Raw genomic sequence first — 20545 nt, 5'->3', positions numbered from 1 at the left:
ATGCTGGGATCTGTATTGGGAAGTTACCACACAGGAAAGGACCTTGGAGTCCTTATGGACAATACATTAAAATCCTTAGCTCAGTGTGCAGCAGCAGTAGCCAAAAAGGCAAATAAAACATTAGGAACTATCCAAAAAGGAAAGGAGAATAAAATGGAAAATATCATATTGCTTCTGCATCCATGGTATGACCGCACCTTGAGTACTGTGTGCAGTTCTTGTCACCTCATCTCAAAAAAGACATAGCGGAACTAGGAAAAATGCAGAGGAGGGTGACAAAAATGATAAAGGGGACTGAATAGCTCCCCTGTGATGAGAGCTAAACAGATTAGGACTCTTCAGCTTAGAAAAGAGACATGGTAGAAGTGATTAAAATCTGGAGTGGGATGAAAAAAAGAGGTAAATAAAGGATGGTTTTTACCCTTTCAAATAATACTAAAAAAAAAAAAAAAAAAAGGGGGCATACCATGAAACTAACACCCAGAAGATTCAAAACAAATCAAAGAAAGTACTTTTGCACTCAGCTCACAATCAAGCTGCTGAATCTTGACATAGTCAAGGTGACTAGAATAGCAGGATGTAAAAGGTTTGGAGAAGTCCATATAATATTACAAGCCATTAGGCCCATTCAAACAGGTGAGATTCCGTCAGTCAGACCGGCACGTCGGTCAGAGCTGCTCTCTTCTCCTCAACTTCTTACCCTTGCCACTTACTCACTCATATCCTCTTCCCTTTTCCTTCCAATCTCATCTTCCCTTTCCTTCCCCTCTCACCTCATCCACAATCCCTTCCCTCTCTCTCAGCCCTCCTCCACTCCCTCTTTTTCCCCCTTCTACAGGGCCAGCTATTGTCCCTTTGCGTGCCGGTTAAAATGGGCGAGATTTAGCTCTGCTCTGACCGTCCCAACATCCCTCCTCCCTTCCCCGGCGGCGGACGGACAGGCTCAGGCTAACATGTGGGAGAAGCAGTTTCTAGGAGCGGCGGCTCGTCTGCCCTTTCCTCCTCCCCTCTGACACTGCTCCGATCTCTCTGCTTTGGGGCGAAACGTCAGCCCGTCGCTCAGAGCTCTCTGTGCCAAACGTGCGCAGTAGAGCTGCTCTCTACTGCGCATTTGCGCACGTTGGTCAAGCCTCATTTATCTAGATTGATTAGCTAAGTAGACTAAAGAGAGTTCCTGCGATCCCTAGGAGTGACTACAAGAAATAGGTCTATGTTATGGGATCAGCTGGGTACTTGTGACCTGGACTGGCAACTGTCAGAGACAGGATGCTGGGCTCCATGAGCCTTGGTGTGACTCAGCATGGCAGCCTACATCAGGTGCATAATTAGTTTGTTTTTTTTAGGGGGTTTTTTTGTTGTTTTTTTTTACTAGGGGACAAGAATATCCCATTCCAGTAACAAAGTAATGGATGGAATAAAATGACAAGACCAGCTATGGAGGTGATCCCCAATCCTATGGAAGTCCAAAAAAAAGTCTTATATGCATCTGCAGGACCACCACATATGTGGGTCAATGCTTTGTCAGAAAAGCTGTGCAGAGGAACCACTATTGCACAAGGCCCAGCACTGGGTCAAGGGCACTCTGCACCCATTCAAGCTCAGTGCCATAGTTCTTGGTCTCAATATCCAGCAGCCTACGAATCCAGAATGAAAGAAAATTCATTGCTCAGAGCCCTCAGCACCCTTCAGAAGTCCCAGAGCCCAAAGAATAATGCAGCAGCTGTGGTTCTCAAGATCCCTCATGGTGATTGTCCAGAGTGTGCAATTTCCTTTCCAGAGACTACATTTTTTCTTTTTAAATTTACTGTACTACAGTCATGGATTGCTAGACCTCACTGATCCAATTTTCTGCTTGATCTAGACAAACTGTATGATCTTGGATCGAGGAAACAAGTTGACCAATCCAACTTTTTGTTTATTTATAGACATTTGCCATTTCATTTTTTACCAAGACTGTCCTCAAAGTGGATTACAATTAAAAAAAAAATGCATTTGAACTAACTTACCCGAGCTAGAGGATTTTATTTTGGGAAGGTTCTCAATGTTTTTTTCAAACTGCTGATAACATCTTAAGTCAGTTCAGTTGCCCAGTCGTCCTATCCAGGCATAGATTATTTCACCCGAGAGGTCTTATCCACAGGGTGTTTTGATTTAAAGCCATGTTCTGGCCATATTTCAAGGACAGATCTTTAGCCTTAATCTTTATCCATCAAACAAGTGAAATTCACCTGTAATATCAGTGAGATATTTTATGTTTATTCAAGGGTGAGTAGGAAATTCACCCTTAACTCGGTGAATCACTCTGTATCCTTGGCTGCGCCACCTCTCACGTGGTCATTGTAGCGTTGCCATGTTCTACATATCATTGGTTTGAAGTCTGATATGCCACCAAAGTTAACTGGCAGGTAACTTGCAGACTTAATACACAGATCCCTTAAAAAAGATCTTTCCATAGTATAACATGAAAAAAGTAATTTTTAATAAGTCCCAGGATATTACTACCACTTAGCGCTGCTCTAACGCTGCTTGACACATACAGTGATGCACAAAACATGAGATGCTGCCTTCTCCGTACAGCTTACAATCTAATCAAGACAAACATAAAAGGAAAAAGGGTTAAAAATTAATGAGGCTGTAAGTGGGACAACCAGAGGTTAAGATTTAAACACAACCTCAGAAAGGTGGGTTTTTAGACATGATTAAATAAGGCAAGAGAAGGGCCATGACGCACAAACTCAGGCAGTCTATGCCAAGCCTATGATGCAGCCAGGTGGAAAGCAGAGAGTTGGGAATTGGCGAGAGAAGGGCACAGATAGGGAGTGACTGGTCTGATGAGAGGAGTGCATGAGGAGGGGTGTAGCTAGAGATAAGAGAGGAGAGGTAGTGAGGAGCTGCAGAGTGAAGGCTCTTGTAGGTGAGAAAGAGGAGCTTAAACCATATGCAGAAACGTATAGGGAGCCAATGCCATGACTTGAAAAGAGGGGGTTATATAGGAGTAGTGACTTTGGTGAAAGATAAGTCATGCAACTGAATTCTGGATGGATTGCAGTCACTAGAAACACAAGCTGCACAAAGGCTTTCAAAAAAAGAAGTCTACTATGGATCCAGCAAGACAAGAGAGCTCACAGGGAAAAACAAATATTTGGATATAACCATGCCCATTTTCTGTCACACTTATTGCAACAGAGGCTGCTGTCGTGCATTCATCTTTATAGCTACAAAAGGAGCTGCCTACCTAAAAAGGCTGAGGGGACTTAAAGGGCACACATTCATGGTCTCTAGAGAATGAAATAGCTTAAGAAGATGCATGTTATCAATGCTGTGCTGATAATGACCAATCACAGTGAACAAAATTGCTCTTTTGATATTAGCCGAAATTCTATTAAAGTGTTACATAAAGTTCTAATGATGGAAAATATTTTTAGTTTTATGGCACAGTAATGTAGTTATTACCTTTCACAACCCACACAATTATATTACTGAGTCGGCAACAGATTTTCATGCTCACTGGCAGAATTTCAAGCGCACAAGAAAACAAGCTTTTTAAGTTAGTATTAATCTATGTGGACAACATGCCAATGCTGCTCCTCTGCATTTTTATAAGGAAATCTACTGTATTTCCTTCTCTCAATATTTCCCAACCTTTTCTGGTCCCACATGTACTTCAATGAATGCATAATTGCCAAGACCTTTCCTTAAAAACCCTTCCTGTTCATGAGAAATCTCAGCCCACTTTGATGCAGGCTGGAAATGTTACTGATGCAGTGCTCACCTCTTTGCTCCATCAACTTCAGAAAAGGTCTTCTTACCTACCCTCTTGGGGGTGAATTTTCAAAGGCACTGTGCGCACATGACAGAGGTTTATGAGCATCATTGGCCTGTTGTAAGATTTCCCGGCGTTTGTGCACAGAAATGTGTGCAAAACCCAATTTCACACATGCTTTTATGCACATAAAAAAAAAAAAAAGGCGTTCACAGCGAGGGAGGGGGCAGAGTTGAGGTGGAGTTTGGAGAAACGCCCATACTTGTCATTTTTAAAAAGCACGCACAGAAATTCATATGCACCAAATTCTGCTTTGCAGCAAGCAGTTGAAACTTTGTGCGGGGGAGTTTCTGTGCATAAAATTCACTTTGAAAAAAAAAAAAAAAAATCAGTGTAAGCTGCCACAAAAAAAATTTACCTGTGATGTTACACAATTACCATCCATATGTATTACAGGCTACAAAAACTGGAGTAAATATGCCAACAGGAAAACAAGAGATTAAAGGTAACTAAATATTCAGCGACCTCTGTCAATCACAATGGGCTTTATTTTATAAAGGACTTATCCCGTTCTGTGCCTATGGAAATAAATTGTATTAAATTAGGCCAAGCTTGTCCAATGGCATTTCAACAAGCTGTATTTTTTTAAAACTGTGGTAATTCCTCAGTTCAGTAAGTTATTCCTGCGCCATGGAAGGTTCTTGGTGAATTCCACTACAGAGAAGCAGAAAGCACCCTGACTTTTTTTTTTTTTTTTTAAACTTTCTTGCTCTCAGGTTTAAATGATGTTTCATCACTGCAAGTGGATGTGGGAGGCACAAATGTCTTTTTCCTGCCAATATTTGCTCACAGGGTTAGCAAACAAACCATGGCCATCGTGACCCTTCTTGATAACACTGTCTGACCTAACATCTTGTGATGTCACCCCTTCTGCTTCACAGGTACGCAGAGCGAATAACAGGAATGCTGTTTGGTTCTTGTCACTAATTAAAAAGAGCAGATAAAGTCGCTCAACTTTTTTTCACATGCACAACATACCCAAAAAAAACCAAATCACAATACTTCCCTTAGTACATCAGTTTGGAAACACTACCCTTTGCAACAGCAACATAAGGCAGCTGCCTCCTAAATGTGTCCTAATTTGAGGGATGTTTATTATTTCGTTCATCACTCCCTATGCAGTTTCTCCTTTTGCTTTTAAAAGAAAAAGGAGTGCTCGGAAAAAGGATAGTGTCACAAAAATAAATCACATTTATTTAAAAAAAAAAAAGTTAACAAAACCAAAAACAAAAAAAACAAAACATAACAACCTCATTTGATCCAGCCATTTGGCCCTGCAGACACTAACCTGTCTTCTCCCTCCTGATTCTTTACTAAGGCCTGCTAGATATTCAAAGGAGGGAGATCAGTTCAAACAAATCTGATCAATTTCTTTGATCGGGTGTCCAAAGAATTAGACCAGGGGCAAGCTTTTGATGCACTTATACTTGGATTTCATGAAATCTTTTGAGAGTTTTCTGCCTGGGAAACTCAAACTGAGCAGCCCGGGTCAGGTGGGGGTTCCAAGGTGGCTGGCTGAGGTAGAAAGCAGCAGTAAATAGAGCTCAGTCCAAGAGAGAGAGGGTGCTTCAGAGAAGAGACCTAGGCCCAATCATGTTCAATATTTGTGTAAATGATATTGCAGAGGAGTTGGTAGGTAAGGTCCTTCTGCAGATGGGACTAAGATTTACAATTGAGCGGATACCCCCTGAGGAAACAGACAAAATAAAGAGTGATCTAAGGAAGCTTGATCTGCATCCAAAAGCTTGGCAGCTAAGACTCTATGCAAACGGCTGTAGCCTCGCACGTCTGGTGTGCAGAAATCCACTGTGGGAGGAAATCCCGATGTGCAGCAAAGATGAGCAACATTTTGGAGTTATAGCTGAGCATCTCAAGGCTGCAAAACAATGCAACAAAGCAGTGACCCGAGCCAGAGAGGCACTTTCCCCCTTGAGGAAAATCACAGTACTGGGCCACATTTTCAAAGAGTTGAATGCCTGATTTCAAAAGTGAAGCGCAGCATGTTAGACACATACAATTTAAAGTGCATTTTTCAAGGCCACTGGGCATCTAATTTTGATGCTGAAATTATGTCATTCAGGTGAATAAAATGGAAATGAAATGTGCATTTGCAGTGCTGTATTAGGTGTCCAGTGGAATGAACTTGAGTGTCTATAAAGATGAACTTCCAAACAGCCATCTAATTTTTGGAGCCATACAGAAACATAGTTAGGAATGTAACAAAAACAGACTTATTCAACTATGAAATTAATAAGTAAAAACTATACACACGTTCACTACCAGCAATTCATATTACCTTATAAAATACAGTAAATTATAGTGCTCAAACAATGGTTTTATTTCATACTAATCCTAATATTACAGAAAACATTAAAAAAATGTGAAAGATATAGAAAGGGCAAAGAAAAACTGATGATCTGAATCAATGCATATGATTATTACTAAAAGAATATAAGGAAGAAAATGCAAAATATTTATAATATCCAAACAGTAAGAGCAGAGACTGCGTGGGAATTAATAAAACATGTGAGGAACTCAAAAACATCTTTGAACACCTACACAGGCAAATACCAAGGTTTTTATGTACGTCAGTGTAAATTGATACTAGAAATTGTTAAAAAGCAATAAGGCTTTCTCAGTCAAAACACATATTTACACACTAAAATCTATGCTGCCATATCAGATGCATAAATGGAATTACATTTATAGATCAAACATTTTGAAATGTACATGTCTGCAACCAAATCGCCTCCGATGACTACTCAGCCACACACCCAAACTTGGGTGAACAGAAACCACCTTATGATGATTCCACAGACTGTTTCCCAATCCTCTCCAGGAGGCACACCTAACCAGTCAGCTTTTCAGGATTGCTATAATGAATATGCATGAGAAAGAGTTGTATATGCTGGGTCTCCAATGTAAGAAAATCTCTCTCATGCATATTCATTGTGGATATCCTGAAAACCCGACTAGTTAGATGTGCCTCCAGGAGAGGGTTGGAAACCACTGTTTTAGGCACCTGCGTTCATGTTTAGAAGGGTTTGCTATGAAAGCTAAGCACTTAATTAAGCTTTGGAAAATGTAGTCCAGTGAGCAGGGAATATATGCAATACTTTAAAAAAAAAACAACTATTTTTATCAATGTGGATGATATCTGCATCTTGTTTAGCCCTTTCTTTTAAAATCAGAGAAGAGAGATGAGAGAGATGTGTGTATAATCTGCTCCCCCTTGAAAAGAAAAGCAAGATCTGGGCCATGCAGTATGGCCTTTAAATTGCTGTTTGAAAGAGATACCCAATGGATTTTTACTATGGGTTCTAAGGCCCTGGGTGTGATAAGATTGTTTTCCCACTCCTGCAGAATTTGTATGCTGCTTTTGCTATTTTGGTAATCATAAGAGTTGTTAGCAATGACTGGCGACCAGTACTGAAAAAAATTTAGTCTTACTTGTTTGTTTCCCTTTCCTTTAGTCCTGCTAGACCAGTCCGAACTAGTGAAATTTCCCATTCCACAGCTGCCAGAGAGGAGAGAGACACTTTTTTTTTTTTTTTTTTTAACTTTAACATCATCGCCAGCTATAAGCAGTTGCCAGTAGTCTTTTGTCAGAGCAATGAGACAACCACCAATTTTAAGAAAAGTGACCAAGAAACTAAAAAGGGTATCCTTCCCCAATTCCCCTCTGCACATCTGCCTTCCATTTTTTTTTTGTACTATGGAAGGAGCTTGAAACCCCATCCCCTTCTCCTATGTGGAATAGGAGAAGAGAAAAGAAAGAAAAAGGAAGAAAAATAATAGCCCACCTCGAGGGCCAGACACTTCCTGGCAGATTCTGTGTTCCAGGTGGGTTCTGGACTGGCTTACCAGGATTCAAGGAAAGGAAATTAACCAGCAAGGTTACATTTTACATTCTTTTTCATCCTACTAGACCAATCTAAAACTATTGGGGGTATCTGAGCAGTACCTAGATCTGGCAGGAAGACAGTGCTGCCTTGAGGATCCCTGACCCAAAGGACAAATTCTGCCTTCACTGTCATGTCTGGTCTGTAAAGCCTTGTAAAAGAATGGAAGGATGACCAAGTGGCCACCCTGCAAATTCCATCCAGGAGGACAGAGGATGCTTCTGCCCATGATGAATGTTCCCTGCCCACTGCAGGCACTTGAGAACCATTGAGTATATAAGCAGAGGAGACTGCTTCCTTAATCCATCTGGATCAAGTTGCTAAAGAGACTGCTTCCCCTTTCTGGAGGCCCTCCAAAAGGACAAACAACCTATCAGTTTTCCAGTGGCAGCTTATGAGTATGTGCCTTATGCCACCCTTCCAATCCTCGCCATCTCTGACAGCTGGGACAGAGATAGACCGAATTCAGTGAAAGGGAAAAATCACCTTGGGTAGAAATGAAGGGAATGGCTGGAAGGTGACTGTGTCTGTTAAAAACACCAAATATGGATTTCTACTTGAAAGGCCATCTTTGCAAAGAGATCCTTCAGGAACGACTGTCTTATCAGTTTGAAGGGAGGACCCACCAGGGCTTCCAACACTGAGTTAAGATCCCACTGAGGAACAAGGGGTCTAAATGGTGGATGAATGTGCTTTACCCCTCGACATAACGAACTATGTCCAGCTACCTGAAGTCCTCTAATTGTACAGAACTCAAAACATTAAGGTTTACAGAGTACACCTCCAATGAAATACAAAACACCAAATAAAGGAGTACCAATATCATGTGAAATAATAATATACCAAATGTATTAGATCTCAAGTGATATTGGTACACCATTATTTGGTATTTTGTCCCTTACTTGTACCCCTGATGAGCCAATCATCCAAATAAGGGTGTACCATTATCCTCTGGTTGCATAGGGCCACTAGTACCACCACCGTTACCTTGGTGAATCTCCTTGAGACGGTCGCAAGCCCACAGAGAAGAGCCTGAAAGTGTCTGCCTAGGATGCACAACTGGAGAAGCTTCCGATGGGCCTTCCAGATATGAATACAGGAATATGCCTCTGCCAAATCTAAGAAGGTGAGGAATTCTCCTTTCCTTACTGCCAAATTGACAGCCCGGAGCATTTCCATCTGAAAATGAGGTACATGCAGGCATTTGTTGAGCCCTTTCAGGTCCAGGATGGGTCGAAAGGAACCATCCTTTGGAACTAAAAAAATATTGTCTTTTGATTGTTTTAATTCTGTTGTAAATCACTTTGGAAGGTTTGATCTGGAAGGCGACCAATAAATGTTAAATAAATAATAAATAAAATATATTGAATAAATCCTTTGACCTCATTCGACGGGTGGCAAGGGGATTATGGCTTGTAGGCTCTATAGCCTTGCCAGGATGGTGTTTATAGTCTCTCTTGGACAGGAAGGTATTGGGGGGGGGGGGGGGAAATCATGAAAGTACCCAGTACTGGCATAGCTGGTTATAGGCAGTAACCTCTCTGTACAATATCCAGCACCCATTAGTCTGTGATTTCGGCCCATTCCTAGTGAAACTGTAAAAGATGGGCCCCCAACTGGTAATAATGCCAGAGGGGCCCCCCTTGATCATCACTGGGGCTGGCATCTGGTGGCTGCTGCTGCCGCCACTACGGAATCCCATTTAGCTTTTTTAGCCCCCTCAAAAGGGGTGAGCTTTGGACCTGGCTGCCTGGGAGGGGGGGGGGGGGGGGGGAGAGAGAATCTTAAGCTGGCCTAAACTTACAAAAGTCCCAGGCTTGTTGACACTTCCTGCCTTGCACCCTGGGGCAGGCTTGGTCTTCCAGGACCCCCCTTGGGGTTTTGACTAACTTAAATTTTTAACTGGTGTCTTTAAATCCTCCCCAAAGAGAAGGACCTCCCCTAAAGGAGAGTTTGCCGAGTCGAGTCTTAGATGCAGAGTCTGCCACCCAGTTACAAAGCCAAAGAAGTCTCCTAACTGCTACACCCCCCCCCCCCCCCCCCGAGGCTACCGCTGACCAAATCATAAAAGGTGACCACAGAAATACCCCCCCCCCCCCCCCCGATTCCAGACCAGGGCCGTTTCTGCATTTTCAGTGAGCTGCTGGATGCAGCTTACTAGTGCTCTGGCCACATAGCCTCTGCATTCGGAGGCTTGTATTGCCATAGCAGTTTGTAGTAAAGACATTTCAGAATCGCTTTGATTTTCTCATCCTGTGGGTCTTTAAGGGCCATCCCGCTCTCCGCTGGAATGGTGGTCTTACGAGTCACTGCTGACACTAGGGCACCTACCCTGGGGATTCTTAGCAGAACGTTTTTGTCACGCAGCAGTAGATGATATATAGTCTGCTTAGTTAATACCATGTTCCTACAGGGTTCCTGAAGAGGGAAGGCCTTCTGTGGCTTACAAATACCCAAAATAATAGCATCTCCCTCTGAAGGGCTGTCTTTTTCTTTTTTTTTTTTTTAACACTTGCTATTCTGAGGGTGTTTAAGACATCAACAATGAGGGCTGGCAGGTCCTTCTTCCAAAACAGTCTTATAAACTGTGGATTCCTGCTCTTTGGAGATGGATTCCCCCCCTTCTCCCACCTCAGAATCTTTTCTGGACTCAGGAGTGGGCTAGAAGGACAGGGAACCTGAAACCTTTGGGCCAATTCTCTGTCACTTAACCCCCAGCTCCCTACAGACCTCTGGGTGCATTGGTCCTGAAGCAAAAGAGGGACCCTCTGCACTCTGGTTCTGCATGACAAAAAGCTTGATGCATAATCAAAATGAAATCTGGACAAAATCCTTGAGCACCTGGGCCAGCTTCCATGTGCTGTTCCGGTGGCCCTGCCCCCATTGGGAGGGACCTTACAGCCGGTTTTTTTCCACATGAGGCAGAGTAGGGCTTACGTCTTCTTGGAACTGCTGTGCAACTGCTTCTGCCCCCTCCAGGGCCTGCACTGCAGGGCCTCCTGCTGGTTCTGCCTGGGAGGGGGGGGGGGGGGGAGAAAGACACCAGTGCTGTCCAACAAAGCTAGCCCTGGGTACAACAGGCAAAAGGAGCCTGCAATGCTGGGCAGCCATTTGGTGCCACAAACGAGGCACCTGAGGCCATGCTCAAGCAGCCACACCACTGCCTGTGACAGCACAGCAGTTTGCTCTTTCCTCCCCTGTGATGAACCCACAGATAACTCACCACCACCAGAGACAACAGGGAGGCCCTCTGTTTCAGCCTTCATTCCTGCTGTCTGGCAGTACTTCTATGTTGTACATCTGGCAGTACTTCTCTCCTAGCTCTCCTTCCTCTTTTTTTTTTTAAACAAACTTTATGGAGCTGGGAATAGAGTGGGGGGTGAGAGAGATAAAGAAGACAGAGAGGGAGACTTGAGGTCCCCCCCTCCTCCCAGGCCAGTAACACATTTGGTTCCCTGGGTGCAAACCCCTGGGACCCTTCCTCTAAGGGTTATCAGCTAGGCCCCTAGGCGACTGAGATCAACTCAGAGGATGCCTACAATAAGGATCCCCATGGGAGGCATGCTCTACTGGGAAAAAAAAGCAGCCACTTGGGGCTGTTGTCTCAGAAGCACAGGGTGCTCAACCAGGTCAAGGCCTAACCTTGGCTTTGGGAGATCTCTCTTTGTTCATAGTAAGACTTCTCGTGTCTGCAACTGCCGAAGACAGAGACTACTAGCAACTGGTTAAGACCACACCTCCCTTATAGCCAGCAATGATGTCATAGGGGGGGGAAAAAAAAGTGTCCTCTGTCTCTGGCAGCCGTGGAATGGAAATCCCACTAGTTCAGACTGGTCTAGCAGGAAGAAAAGGCCTGTTATCTATGTTTGCAATTTTATGGGGCTATTCCTTTCTACACTTGGGATTCTGGCTAAGAATATGGCTAAAGTATGGATTGTTCAATTGGTGGTTCGATACAAACTTTTTACTACATCTGTTATAGAAGTGTTCAACCCTTCTCAACAAAATCCTTACCTTTTTGTAGTTGTTGTTATAGGAAGAGTCAAACCTTTTACAATCTTCGCTGTTTCATGGCACATATGTCACAAGTATACCCCTCCCCTTCCCCATCCCACCCAAAAAATAAGAAGGTGCTCATATAAATATATTTTGGTTTGGGAGAAACAGAAGCATCAAAGAAGGGGCACTAGTAATAACTAACAGAGCAGGTATCTGTGCTCCAAATACCTATCAGGAAATGCACAACAATAGTATAACAGCTGCTGCATCCCCTTTAGAAAGTGACAAAAACCTCAGAATCTGTTGCTTGGCCATTGGGTATCTCAAAGACAACTTGCCTGAGCACATGTAGCTGTGGTTTATGGTTATACAGTAATCTTGTCCTAAATTTCTAACCTCCAGTGACTGCTAAACATCCCTACAACAATCTCAATAAGTCACAAATATCACATCCCCGTCTCCCCCAAATGGCAACTCCTCATTTTGCTGTACAGAACACACAGGCATTCCCCAGCGGTGTGACAGCTCAGCTACTTCCTACCATGCCAGTGAGGCTGGAGTTGAAGCAAATACTGCTAATCCCACAGGATTAAATTCACATGGTAAACCTGGGACTTTTCACACTTTGGGACTTCCCAGCCTAGGGTTCTGGTCACCCAACAGACAGGGTAAAAGGATACAAATTTCAAAGCTGGTGTCTCGCTTCTGTTTCTTAGTGTCCGACGGGCTGCCTAAGGTGAAGAATAGCATAAGGAGAGAGATGCAGATTTGAAGAGCCTCCATACCTTGAAGCAGAATGCCTATAGGGTAAAGAGATACAGAGACTGAAGAGCAATTCCTTCTCCCAAACTGCAGTCTACTAAAAATAAATAAATAATTAACATTGAATCTCACAGCTTATCAGTGCTCATCTCATCCTAACTGGACATTTCTCTTTCTATGGTTTCCTCTTATTCGCTACTTCACACTACTAGACAGATATAAATGTGGGAGCAGCTGAAGGACAGCTGGTCAGGGTTTTCAGGATGCCCGCCTCCCTCACTGCACCCTTGTGGTCATAAACAAGATCACAGTTAGCTCATGTGACTGAACAAGCAGGATGATGCTCTTCAATCACTCAGCACTTGCAGCTTTAAAAGCAGTACTTGGCGCTCAGCCCTCAGGAAGTGTGGATGCTTCTTACATAACATTTCCAGCACCTGTCCAAAAAGGAAGAGCCAGAGCCACAAATCAGGATCAGCACGCCCAATACAGAGTGCGAAACAGTGGGCCAGCTCCTCCCTCCCCTCCCCCCACTAATCCCATACACTCTACTCACCAAGGACGCCAGCCTCAGGCCGAAGATTTAAGAAGAAATATAAATTTCCCCCGAGTACAAAAGGCTTGGCTGGAATTTGCACAAGGATTTGGTATTTTTAGCTTCCTCTGCATCTCCATCCATACTCCCTCCGAGATGGTACTGAAAGAGGCCTGACAACTGAACACAATGGACCAGATGGTCCAGTTTCCACCCTTAGAAAGCCAATTAGAGCTTTACTAGCCCTTCTGTTGCACCCAAGGAAGGAGAAGGCACTCCTCTCACTGCTCTACACTGAAAGGCTCACTCTTCATTGAGTAGAACTATATGGATGTTTTTATTGTAAAAGCACCTAGATCTTTATATAGGCACTAGATTAAGTTTGAATAAAGAAACATAACTGACTGTCGTACAGTTGTGTAAATATATTATGTAATATAGTTGCTATCGCAACAAAGTCTTAATTTTTTTTGTTCCTGTATACTTCCTGCTAACACTTTGTCTTGGCCCCTTAGACCATTCCGCTCTCTCATCCAGTTCCTTACGATTCCCTGTCAATTGTAACTTTTTTACTCTTCCTTTCTCTCTTTTAGTTTTTGACTCCCCAGTTGTATGTGAACCGATGTGATATTCATTTGAATGTCGGTATATAAAAGTTATAAATAAATAAACATATAGCATTACAGATCCCTCACAGGAGGAAGGAATTTTTTACCTGCTAGTAAGTTTTTGCAGAATTACTCAGTCCACAGGCTATCTCCCCTTCTATCAGGCTGAGACAGAGCAAATCTTGGGCAGAGGCCTCCTATCTGTATAATGCATGTGCTCACTACCTCTGCCTCCGTTCCAACACATTCCAAACTAAAAAACTTTAGTAAGCTCTCTTTGCTACACAATAATTAAACAAGTTAATGTAAATCAGTTATTTACTCTCTCAGATTATAGAAGGACCAGGGAGGCACTCCATGAAGTTAGCAAGAAGCTCATTTAAAACAAATTAAAGAAAATTCTTTTTCACTCAGTACATAGTTAAGATCTGGAATTCATTGCCAGAGGATGTGGTTACAGCAGTTAGTGTAACTGGGTTTAAAAAAGGTTTGGATAAGTTCCTAGAGGATAAATCCATTTACTGCTATGATGGTAATTAATAAGCAATAGTAGCTTGTGATCTATCTAATGTTTGGGTAATTGCCAGGTACTTGTGGCCTGGCTGGCCACTGTTGGAAACAGGATGCTGGGCTTGATGGACCCTTGGTCTGACCCAGTATGGCATCTTCCTATGTACATTGAAAACAAGATATGACATTTTACAACTCGCCAAAACTTTTCACTCTCTCCCTTCCACATTGGGGCTATTCTGATGGACTAAGAAACCTCATTTGTAGGTAAGAATTTCTTTTCTCCCTCACTTCACGGAGAACAGACCAAACCAGACCATGGAAGCTGTCACAGCAGTAACTCGGGAAGCATCATCATCAGAGAGGAAAACCTCTATTTACTACTGCAGAGAAGACCCTACTGCCTAAGGCTGATTCTCACAAAGCTTGAACATCTGAAATGACAATGCCTCGTAAATGTGTGCATAGAAGCCCATGTTGCTGTTTTATATATAATACGTTATCACACAAACAGAAGCAAACACCTCTCGTATCAATCACCTCGCAATCACAAAAAGAGAGGGAAAAAGGATATAATCCAATTCTACCAATATTTCTTACCAAGCAAGCGACAATATCATAGGCACCTGCTCCAATAGTTCTAATCTGCTGTCTCTCGCCACGCAATGGGCCGCAGGCAGTTTTCAGCCTTTAGAGCAATTCTCGTATAATCATTTGTCGTCACTTGCTTCAAATCACTTTATAAACTACTATCTATTTTATGAAAGTGCTAAAAATCATTTTCTTTTACTTTAACGCATCTTTTGTTGCAAAATTTCCAACAAAAATACTAACTATTAAAATAGGAATACTTAGCCCGAATGTAGATCGCTTAGACAACCGAACTGGATTTTTCAAAGTTACTCCCAACATGACTCATGTTTCAACTGAAAAACAGTCTTCTTCAGGGGAATTCTCTTATTTAATGTAGGCAAAATATTCTCAAATCCTAAAAAAAAAAAAAAAAAGATATTAATAAAATTCAGCACACAGTGAGGATTAATTTGCAAAATAATTTTCATCCATACAACTTTCTAAACACACCCCGTTTCCACTCACCTCTATCATAGCAATCTCCAAACCACCCACGGATCATTTGTCTACTAGCTCCAACCTTCATTCTACAATGAATTCAAAAACTCAAAGAACGCAGTCCAGCAAACTCACCCGGACGACATTCACCGTCTCTTAAAAAGATTTAAACATGGCGCCTCGGCGTCTCAGCTGTCAACCCATACTCATCAATCCAGGTTTAAATTCCGTTCACAAAATTATGTCACCGGAAATAACGGAATCACTCCTTCTCTATAAACTACATAACCCATCATCCAACGCGATTATAGTTTTCTAATCAGAACCTTGGTCAACTTAATAAGGAGTACTAATGATAATTGTGAGTTCTATAATCGCGTTGGATGATGGATTATGTAGTTTATAGAGAAGGAGTGATTCCGTTATTTCCGGTGACGTAATTTTGTGAACGGAATTTAAACCTGGATTGATGAGTATGGGTTGACAGCTGAGACGCCATGTTTAAATCTTTTTAAGAGACGGTGAATGTCGTCCGGGTGAGTTTGCTGGACTGCGTTCTTTGAGTTTTTGAATTCATTGTAGAATGAAGGTTGGAGCTAGTAGACAAATGATCCGTGGGTGGTTTGGAGATTGCTATGATAGAGGTGAGTGGAAACGGGGTGTGTTTAGAAAGTTGTATGGATGAAAATTATTTTGCAAATTAATCCTCAGTGTATGCTGTGTGCTGAATTTTATTAATATCTTTTTTTTTTTTAGGATTTAAGAATATTTTGCCTACATTAAATAAGAGAATTCCCCTGAAGAAGACTGTTTTTCAGTTGAAACATGAGTCATGTTGGGAGTAATATTGAAAAATCCAGTTCGGTTGCCTAAGCGATCTACATTCGGGCTAAGTATTCCTATTTTAATAGTTAGAATTTTTGTTGGAAATTTTGCAACAAAAGATGCGTTAAAGTAAAAGAAAATGATTTTTAGCACTTTCATAAAATAGATAGTAGTTTATAAAGTGATTTGAAGCAAGTGACGACAAATGATTATACGAGAATTGCTCTAAAGGCTGAAAACTGCCTGCGGCCCATTGCGTGGCGAGAGACAGATGATTAGAACTATTGGAGCAGGTGCCTATGATATTGTCGCTTGCTGTGTAAGAAATATTGGTAGAATTGGATATCCTTTTTCCCTCTCTTTTTATATATAATACATACAGTGAAAAAGTGGACTCTCTGCCCTCCCTTACAGAATGGGTCCTTAGAGAGCCTGGAGCGGCGAGACCTGCTGCTGGACAGGCCTCCTTCACTGGTTTCCTTTGACAGCTTCGACTTGGAAACTGGATGCCCACTCTGATTTTTGAAATGGGTTTCTTCTAACCTGCCAAAACTGCAGAGCTTTGTAAGGGGTATATTTACTAAAATGGCATTAAAGCACATTAACCCACATTGTTAGTCAACAAGCCCCCCATTAACCGCAATAAGGCCTAGTAACAAGGTGCATTATCGCTTTTTCATGAAGAAGCTCCTTAATATCTACAGTGTGCAATGTGGTTTGCAAATGTGACAAAAGGTCCAGACAGAGAGTAGAACTCTCTCCTGATTCATATGAAATGACAATGCCTCTTTTGGAACAAAGTGTTCTCAGAATTACCTTAGCCTGATGAAACATCGAGTAGGGCACCCTACAGGACAGTGCCTGAAATCCACATACTCTTCTGGCTGACAAAACAACTATCAAAATGTAAAAAAATAAAAATGTAAATTAAAAAACCCTAAAAAGACAAAAACTTAAGTGATAGGTCTTGGAAGGGCTTAAAGAAAGACTTTATCAGGGCATTCAAAGATCCCTCTTTAGGATGGATCTTTCCAGAATTACCTAATCTTACCCACTGTTCTCAGGAATCTAATCAAATGAGGACTGGTGCTGCAATTCCCTACCTCATACTGAGCCCTACCTCCCCTTGTTGGCAGCACGCCCAGCCCCTTCAATGGGGGAGGGGGAAGGGGAGGGGAAAAGGGAAGAAAAATCTCAGCCATTGCTCAATGGTGACACCTACTGGCTGGATTTAGAAAGCCACGGCCTGTAGCTCCTGGCCAAGAACTATTGCTTCAATGGCTGGGCTAGATAGGGCTTAAAGAAATAGAAAAAAATCCACAGGTAGTTATGAATGAAGGCTCATGGTCTTGTAGTGCAACAAATGAGCTGGAATCCCAAAGGAACAGGATGACACTGCTGGGCAAAAGAAAACATGGGATGGGGGGGGGGGGAGGGGCTCAATCTGCTCATCCCTGAACTACCTGGTGTGCAGGGGGGGTGGGGAATATCTGGCTCCTCCCACAACCCATACTCTACCTTCTCATATTCTGAAAATCACAACTCATTGATCTCATTGTAATACTTTGGAAAGGATGGATCTTTAAACCAGAATCTGATTTTTGAAAATGCTTAGTTTTCCTTTTATGCTTCCGAGTTTTCCCTCTCTAGTTCTAGATCTTCCTTAAACTTTTTACCTCAAAAATTGCCAGGTTTCTCTCTTTAGAATCTGCTTTCTTAAATTTAGTCTTAATAGACTGCTGAATATCAAATAAAGAAAGATCTTTTCAACATTTGTCCCGTTAAGTCATTACTAGTTTTCTCAACAACTTGTGTCACATTAAAAGTCAAAGAACTGATTCAACTTGCATGCTCTACTATGAATGATACGGACTGTGGAAGCCTGCGGCTATGGCTGTGGTTTTGACCTCACTATTCTTTTCAGCAGCAGACGCCAGTCACTACTGTGGTGGTAGCCAATGCTGCTTTTCCTAAGTGTAATCCACTTCCAGGGTAGTCAAACTGCTTTGGCTCTCTAGGGCAGGGGCCTGCCACTACTACGACGGTCTCTCTGCTGTGGTGCTGTTCCTGTCTTCTGGTACCATGATAGTCACTCTACTGCTGCTGTTACTGCTGTTCAGGGACCATAGCACAGCGTGCTTATAAGGGGTTCAGCTGACCACAACTATGGGTACTCCTGGCACTGGCTTTGGTTGGTACTGGTTCTTTGAAGATGTGCCTCCCTTTAAGACCGCTGCTGTGTTGCTGTGGAAGCCAGGCCATATCTGGACCAGCTCGGTGGGGAAGGAAAGAAAAAAAATGCCCAGTCTGCTGTTACAGCTGTATTTTTATCAATATGGCTGCTAACTTTAAGGGGTGGATTGTTTCCATTGACAACTCCTCCACTACCCCACTGGAGTCAGAGCAAAAACTTGAGAGAGGAAGTGAATATATTCATCCAAGAGAAAGGAGCCTTTTCCATGTGTTTTGCTCTATTTCCACCTGATGGAAGAGAGAACAATTACACGGATGGGGCTGTTCTCAATAAAACAATCAACAGTTACACTCCTTGGAAACTTAGAGGTTAGTGCACATCAGGAATTTTTTGATCCTTCTGGGGTAATACTCTTAAGCCCCTGCTAGACCTATCAAGAAGCCAGTTTTGAAACTTCTCCCCAAGGGGTATCAACAGGGTAGATCAGCAAGTTACAGAAAAAACGCTTCAGTATTGGCTTCCAGATTAAAATGTCATTTTGACCCATGAAAAGGAGGACTTCTGGACTTTTATTTAGCAAAAAACAAAAACCAAAGTATAAAAATACATATGCAAACAGAAAACGAAAATAGAAAAAAAAAATCAATACTGACCTCACACACAAATCAATTAAATCTCACTTCATTGTTTAAGTCAATGACCTGACCTCATACATTCTACAAAGTCTCACTCATTCTTCTCATTGGGAGTCCTCGCTTTAGTTACCACGTTGCAGTCTTTTGCAAAGGCTGTACACTTTTCTTCTCATTTCAGCCTCTGAGCCTGCCAGTGCATCTAACTAACTGCGTTTGGATTTTCTTACTGTGCAATAAAATATTTCATCCTTATTTAAAAGCTGACCATCACCGCTGCAAGCTTTGCATTTCACTCACAAGCAAACTACTACTAATACGCCGGCCAGACAGCAGCAATCCAGCCCGCAACTGCTTTCACTCTGACAGGTACCTATTTCAGAACGATAGGACCGTTAAGACATACATGTAACCAGTACAAGTTTTGTTCTTTTACCTGCACGTAGAACTCAATGAAGGATAGGAAAATCAGCTCTCTAGCACTGCAACACACGCCACGCTCCCAGGGTTGTCATGCTGCTCGCTTTCTGGTAGATGTCTGTAAGTCAGTGCACCGCAAAGATCACCCAGCAGCCCTTCCCTTGCGTCATCACGTCGTCCCAGAGACTCCCAGCATGCTCTGTTTTGTAGTTCAGATGCTAAGGGCTGAGGCTGTTTAGTTGTTTATTCCAGAAATAAAGTGATATTTCTGTATAAATGAAATACTACTTTTCCCCCCTTGTTTAATCATTTACGCCAATTGTTCTCGTAGCAAGGGAGAGGGGAGTGCATGATTAAAACTGTACCAAAAGCGAGGTTCTATACTTAAAGGCTCCAAGTTTATGATGCTGACTTAAGGGAGGCCAAGGTACAAATTTACAAAAAAAAAAAAACTTGCAAAAATAGCATTTGGTGTATTTAAGTTGCAGACGCTACATGCAAATGCCACTAAAGAACAGAGCCGTACCTCACTTCATTTGTACGATTTAAAAAAATTTAAATAGTCATGTATTCTAACACCTAAATGAAATATACCATTTTTTTAGTTTTATGAACAGATTTCCCCCAATTGTACTGATTTTTCTCTTCTCTGCTTTTCTCTTGTCTATCTTCTTCTAACCCTTTCCCCTGGATCTCCTATCATTATATTTCTAAACATTTGGAAGACATCTGTTTTTCATCTCAGTTCTCTCCATTTCTGTAACGCTGTTTCAGTCTCCCTCACCACCTCTTCACAGACAGCCCCAAATCTGGACTGTTAATTTCAAGACTGTCTTTAGGTTGTACCACCCATAAAGACTTAAAGGCCAGCGGATCCAATCTTCCTCAAATGGGGAGGGGAGTAGGGGGCACAGGTCACTGGGTTGCAGGAGGCTGGAGAGGCTGTGCAGCACCTCTAAGCTGCTAAATTGTCTAAGTTGTCTGCAGCACCTCTAAGCTGCTGCTGCTTCTTTCTCGCCTTCTATAGATGACTGGTTCCGTAGAAATAAGCCAAGCAGTTGCAGGAGGCGGAGAAGGAGCAGCTACTGAGGGGCTGATGCAAAATGCTGAGCTTTAAAACTTTTCAGATTTCTAATGCACAAGCTGATTTTTTGAACTCCCGATTCAGTAAGCTAATGGTATACTAATGCATTGGGAGTTAAGAAATGGGCACAAACCTGAAAATATGTGCAAAGAAAAAGGCTTAGCACACAACAGAATATGA

General features: G+C 42.3%; 1 protein-coding gene across 3 annotated transcripts in view; it reads right to left on the bottom strand.

Annotated features, from left to right (window-relative positions):
• The window catches only part of CCDC134 (coiled-coil domain containing 134), a 96544-nt gene extending 77008 nt beyond the window's left edge, over positions 1-19536 (bottom strand). For all 3 annotated transcript variants that reach the window (XM_029590268.1, XM_029590270.1, XM_029590269.1), the window contains exons 1-2: positions 19298-19536; positions 12405-12524 (exon numbers count right to left, since the gene is read on the bottom strand). In XM_029590268.1, coding sequence (XP_029446128.1) covers positions 12405-12507 — 103 coding nt within the window. In that variant the 5' untranslated portion in view covers positions 12508-12524; positions 19298-19536. The remainder of the gene's footprint in view (positions 1-12404; positions 12525-19297) is intronic.
• Between the last annotated feature and the right edge of the window lie 1009 nt (positions 19537-20545).

This window comes from Rhinatrema bivittatum, chromosome 2 (genome assembly GCF_901001135.1).
Source record: "Rhinatrema bivittatum chromosome 2, aRhiBiv1.1, whole genome shotgun sequence".
Taxonomy (NCBI): Eukaryota; Metazoa; Chordata; class Amphibia; order Gymnophiona; family Rhinatrematidae; genus Rhinatrema; species Rhinatrema bivittatum.
The sequence above is the reverse complement of the archived record's forward strand: the minus strand, read 5'-3'. Positions and strand labels throughout refer to the sequence as shown.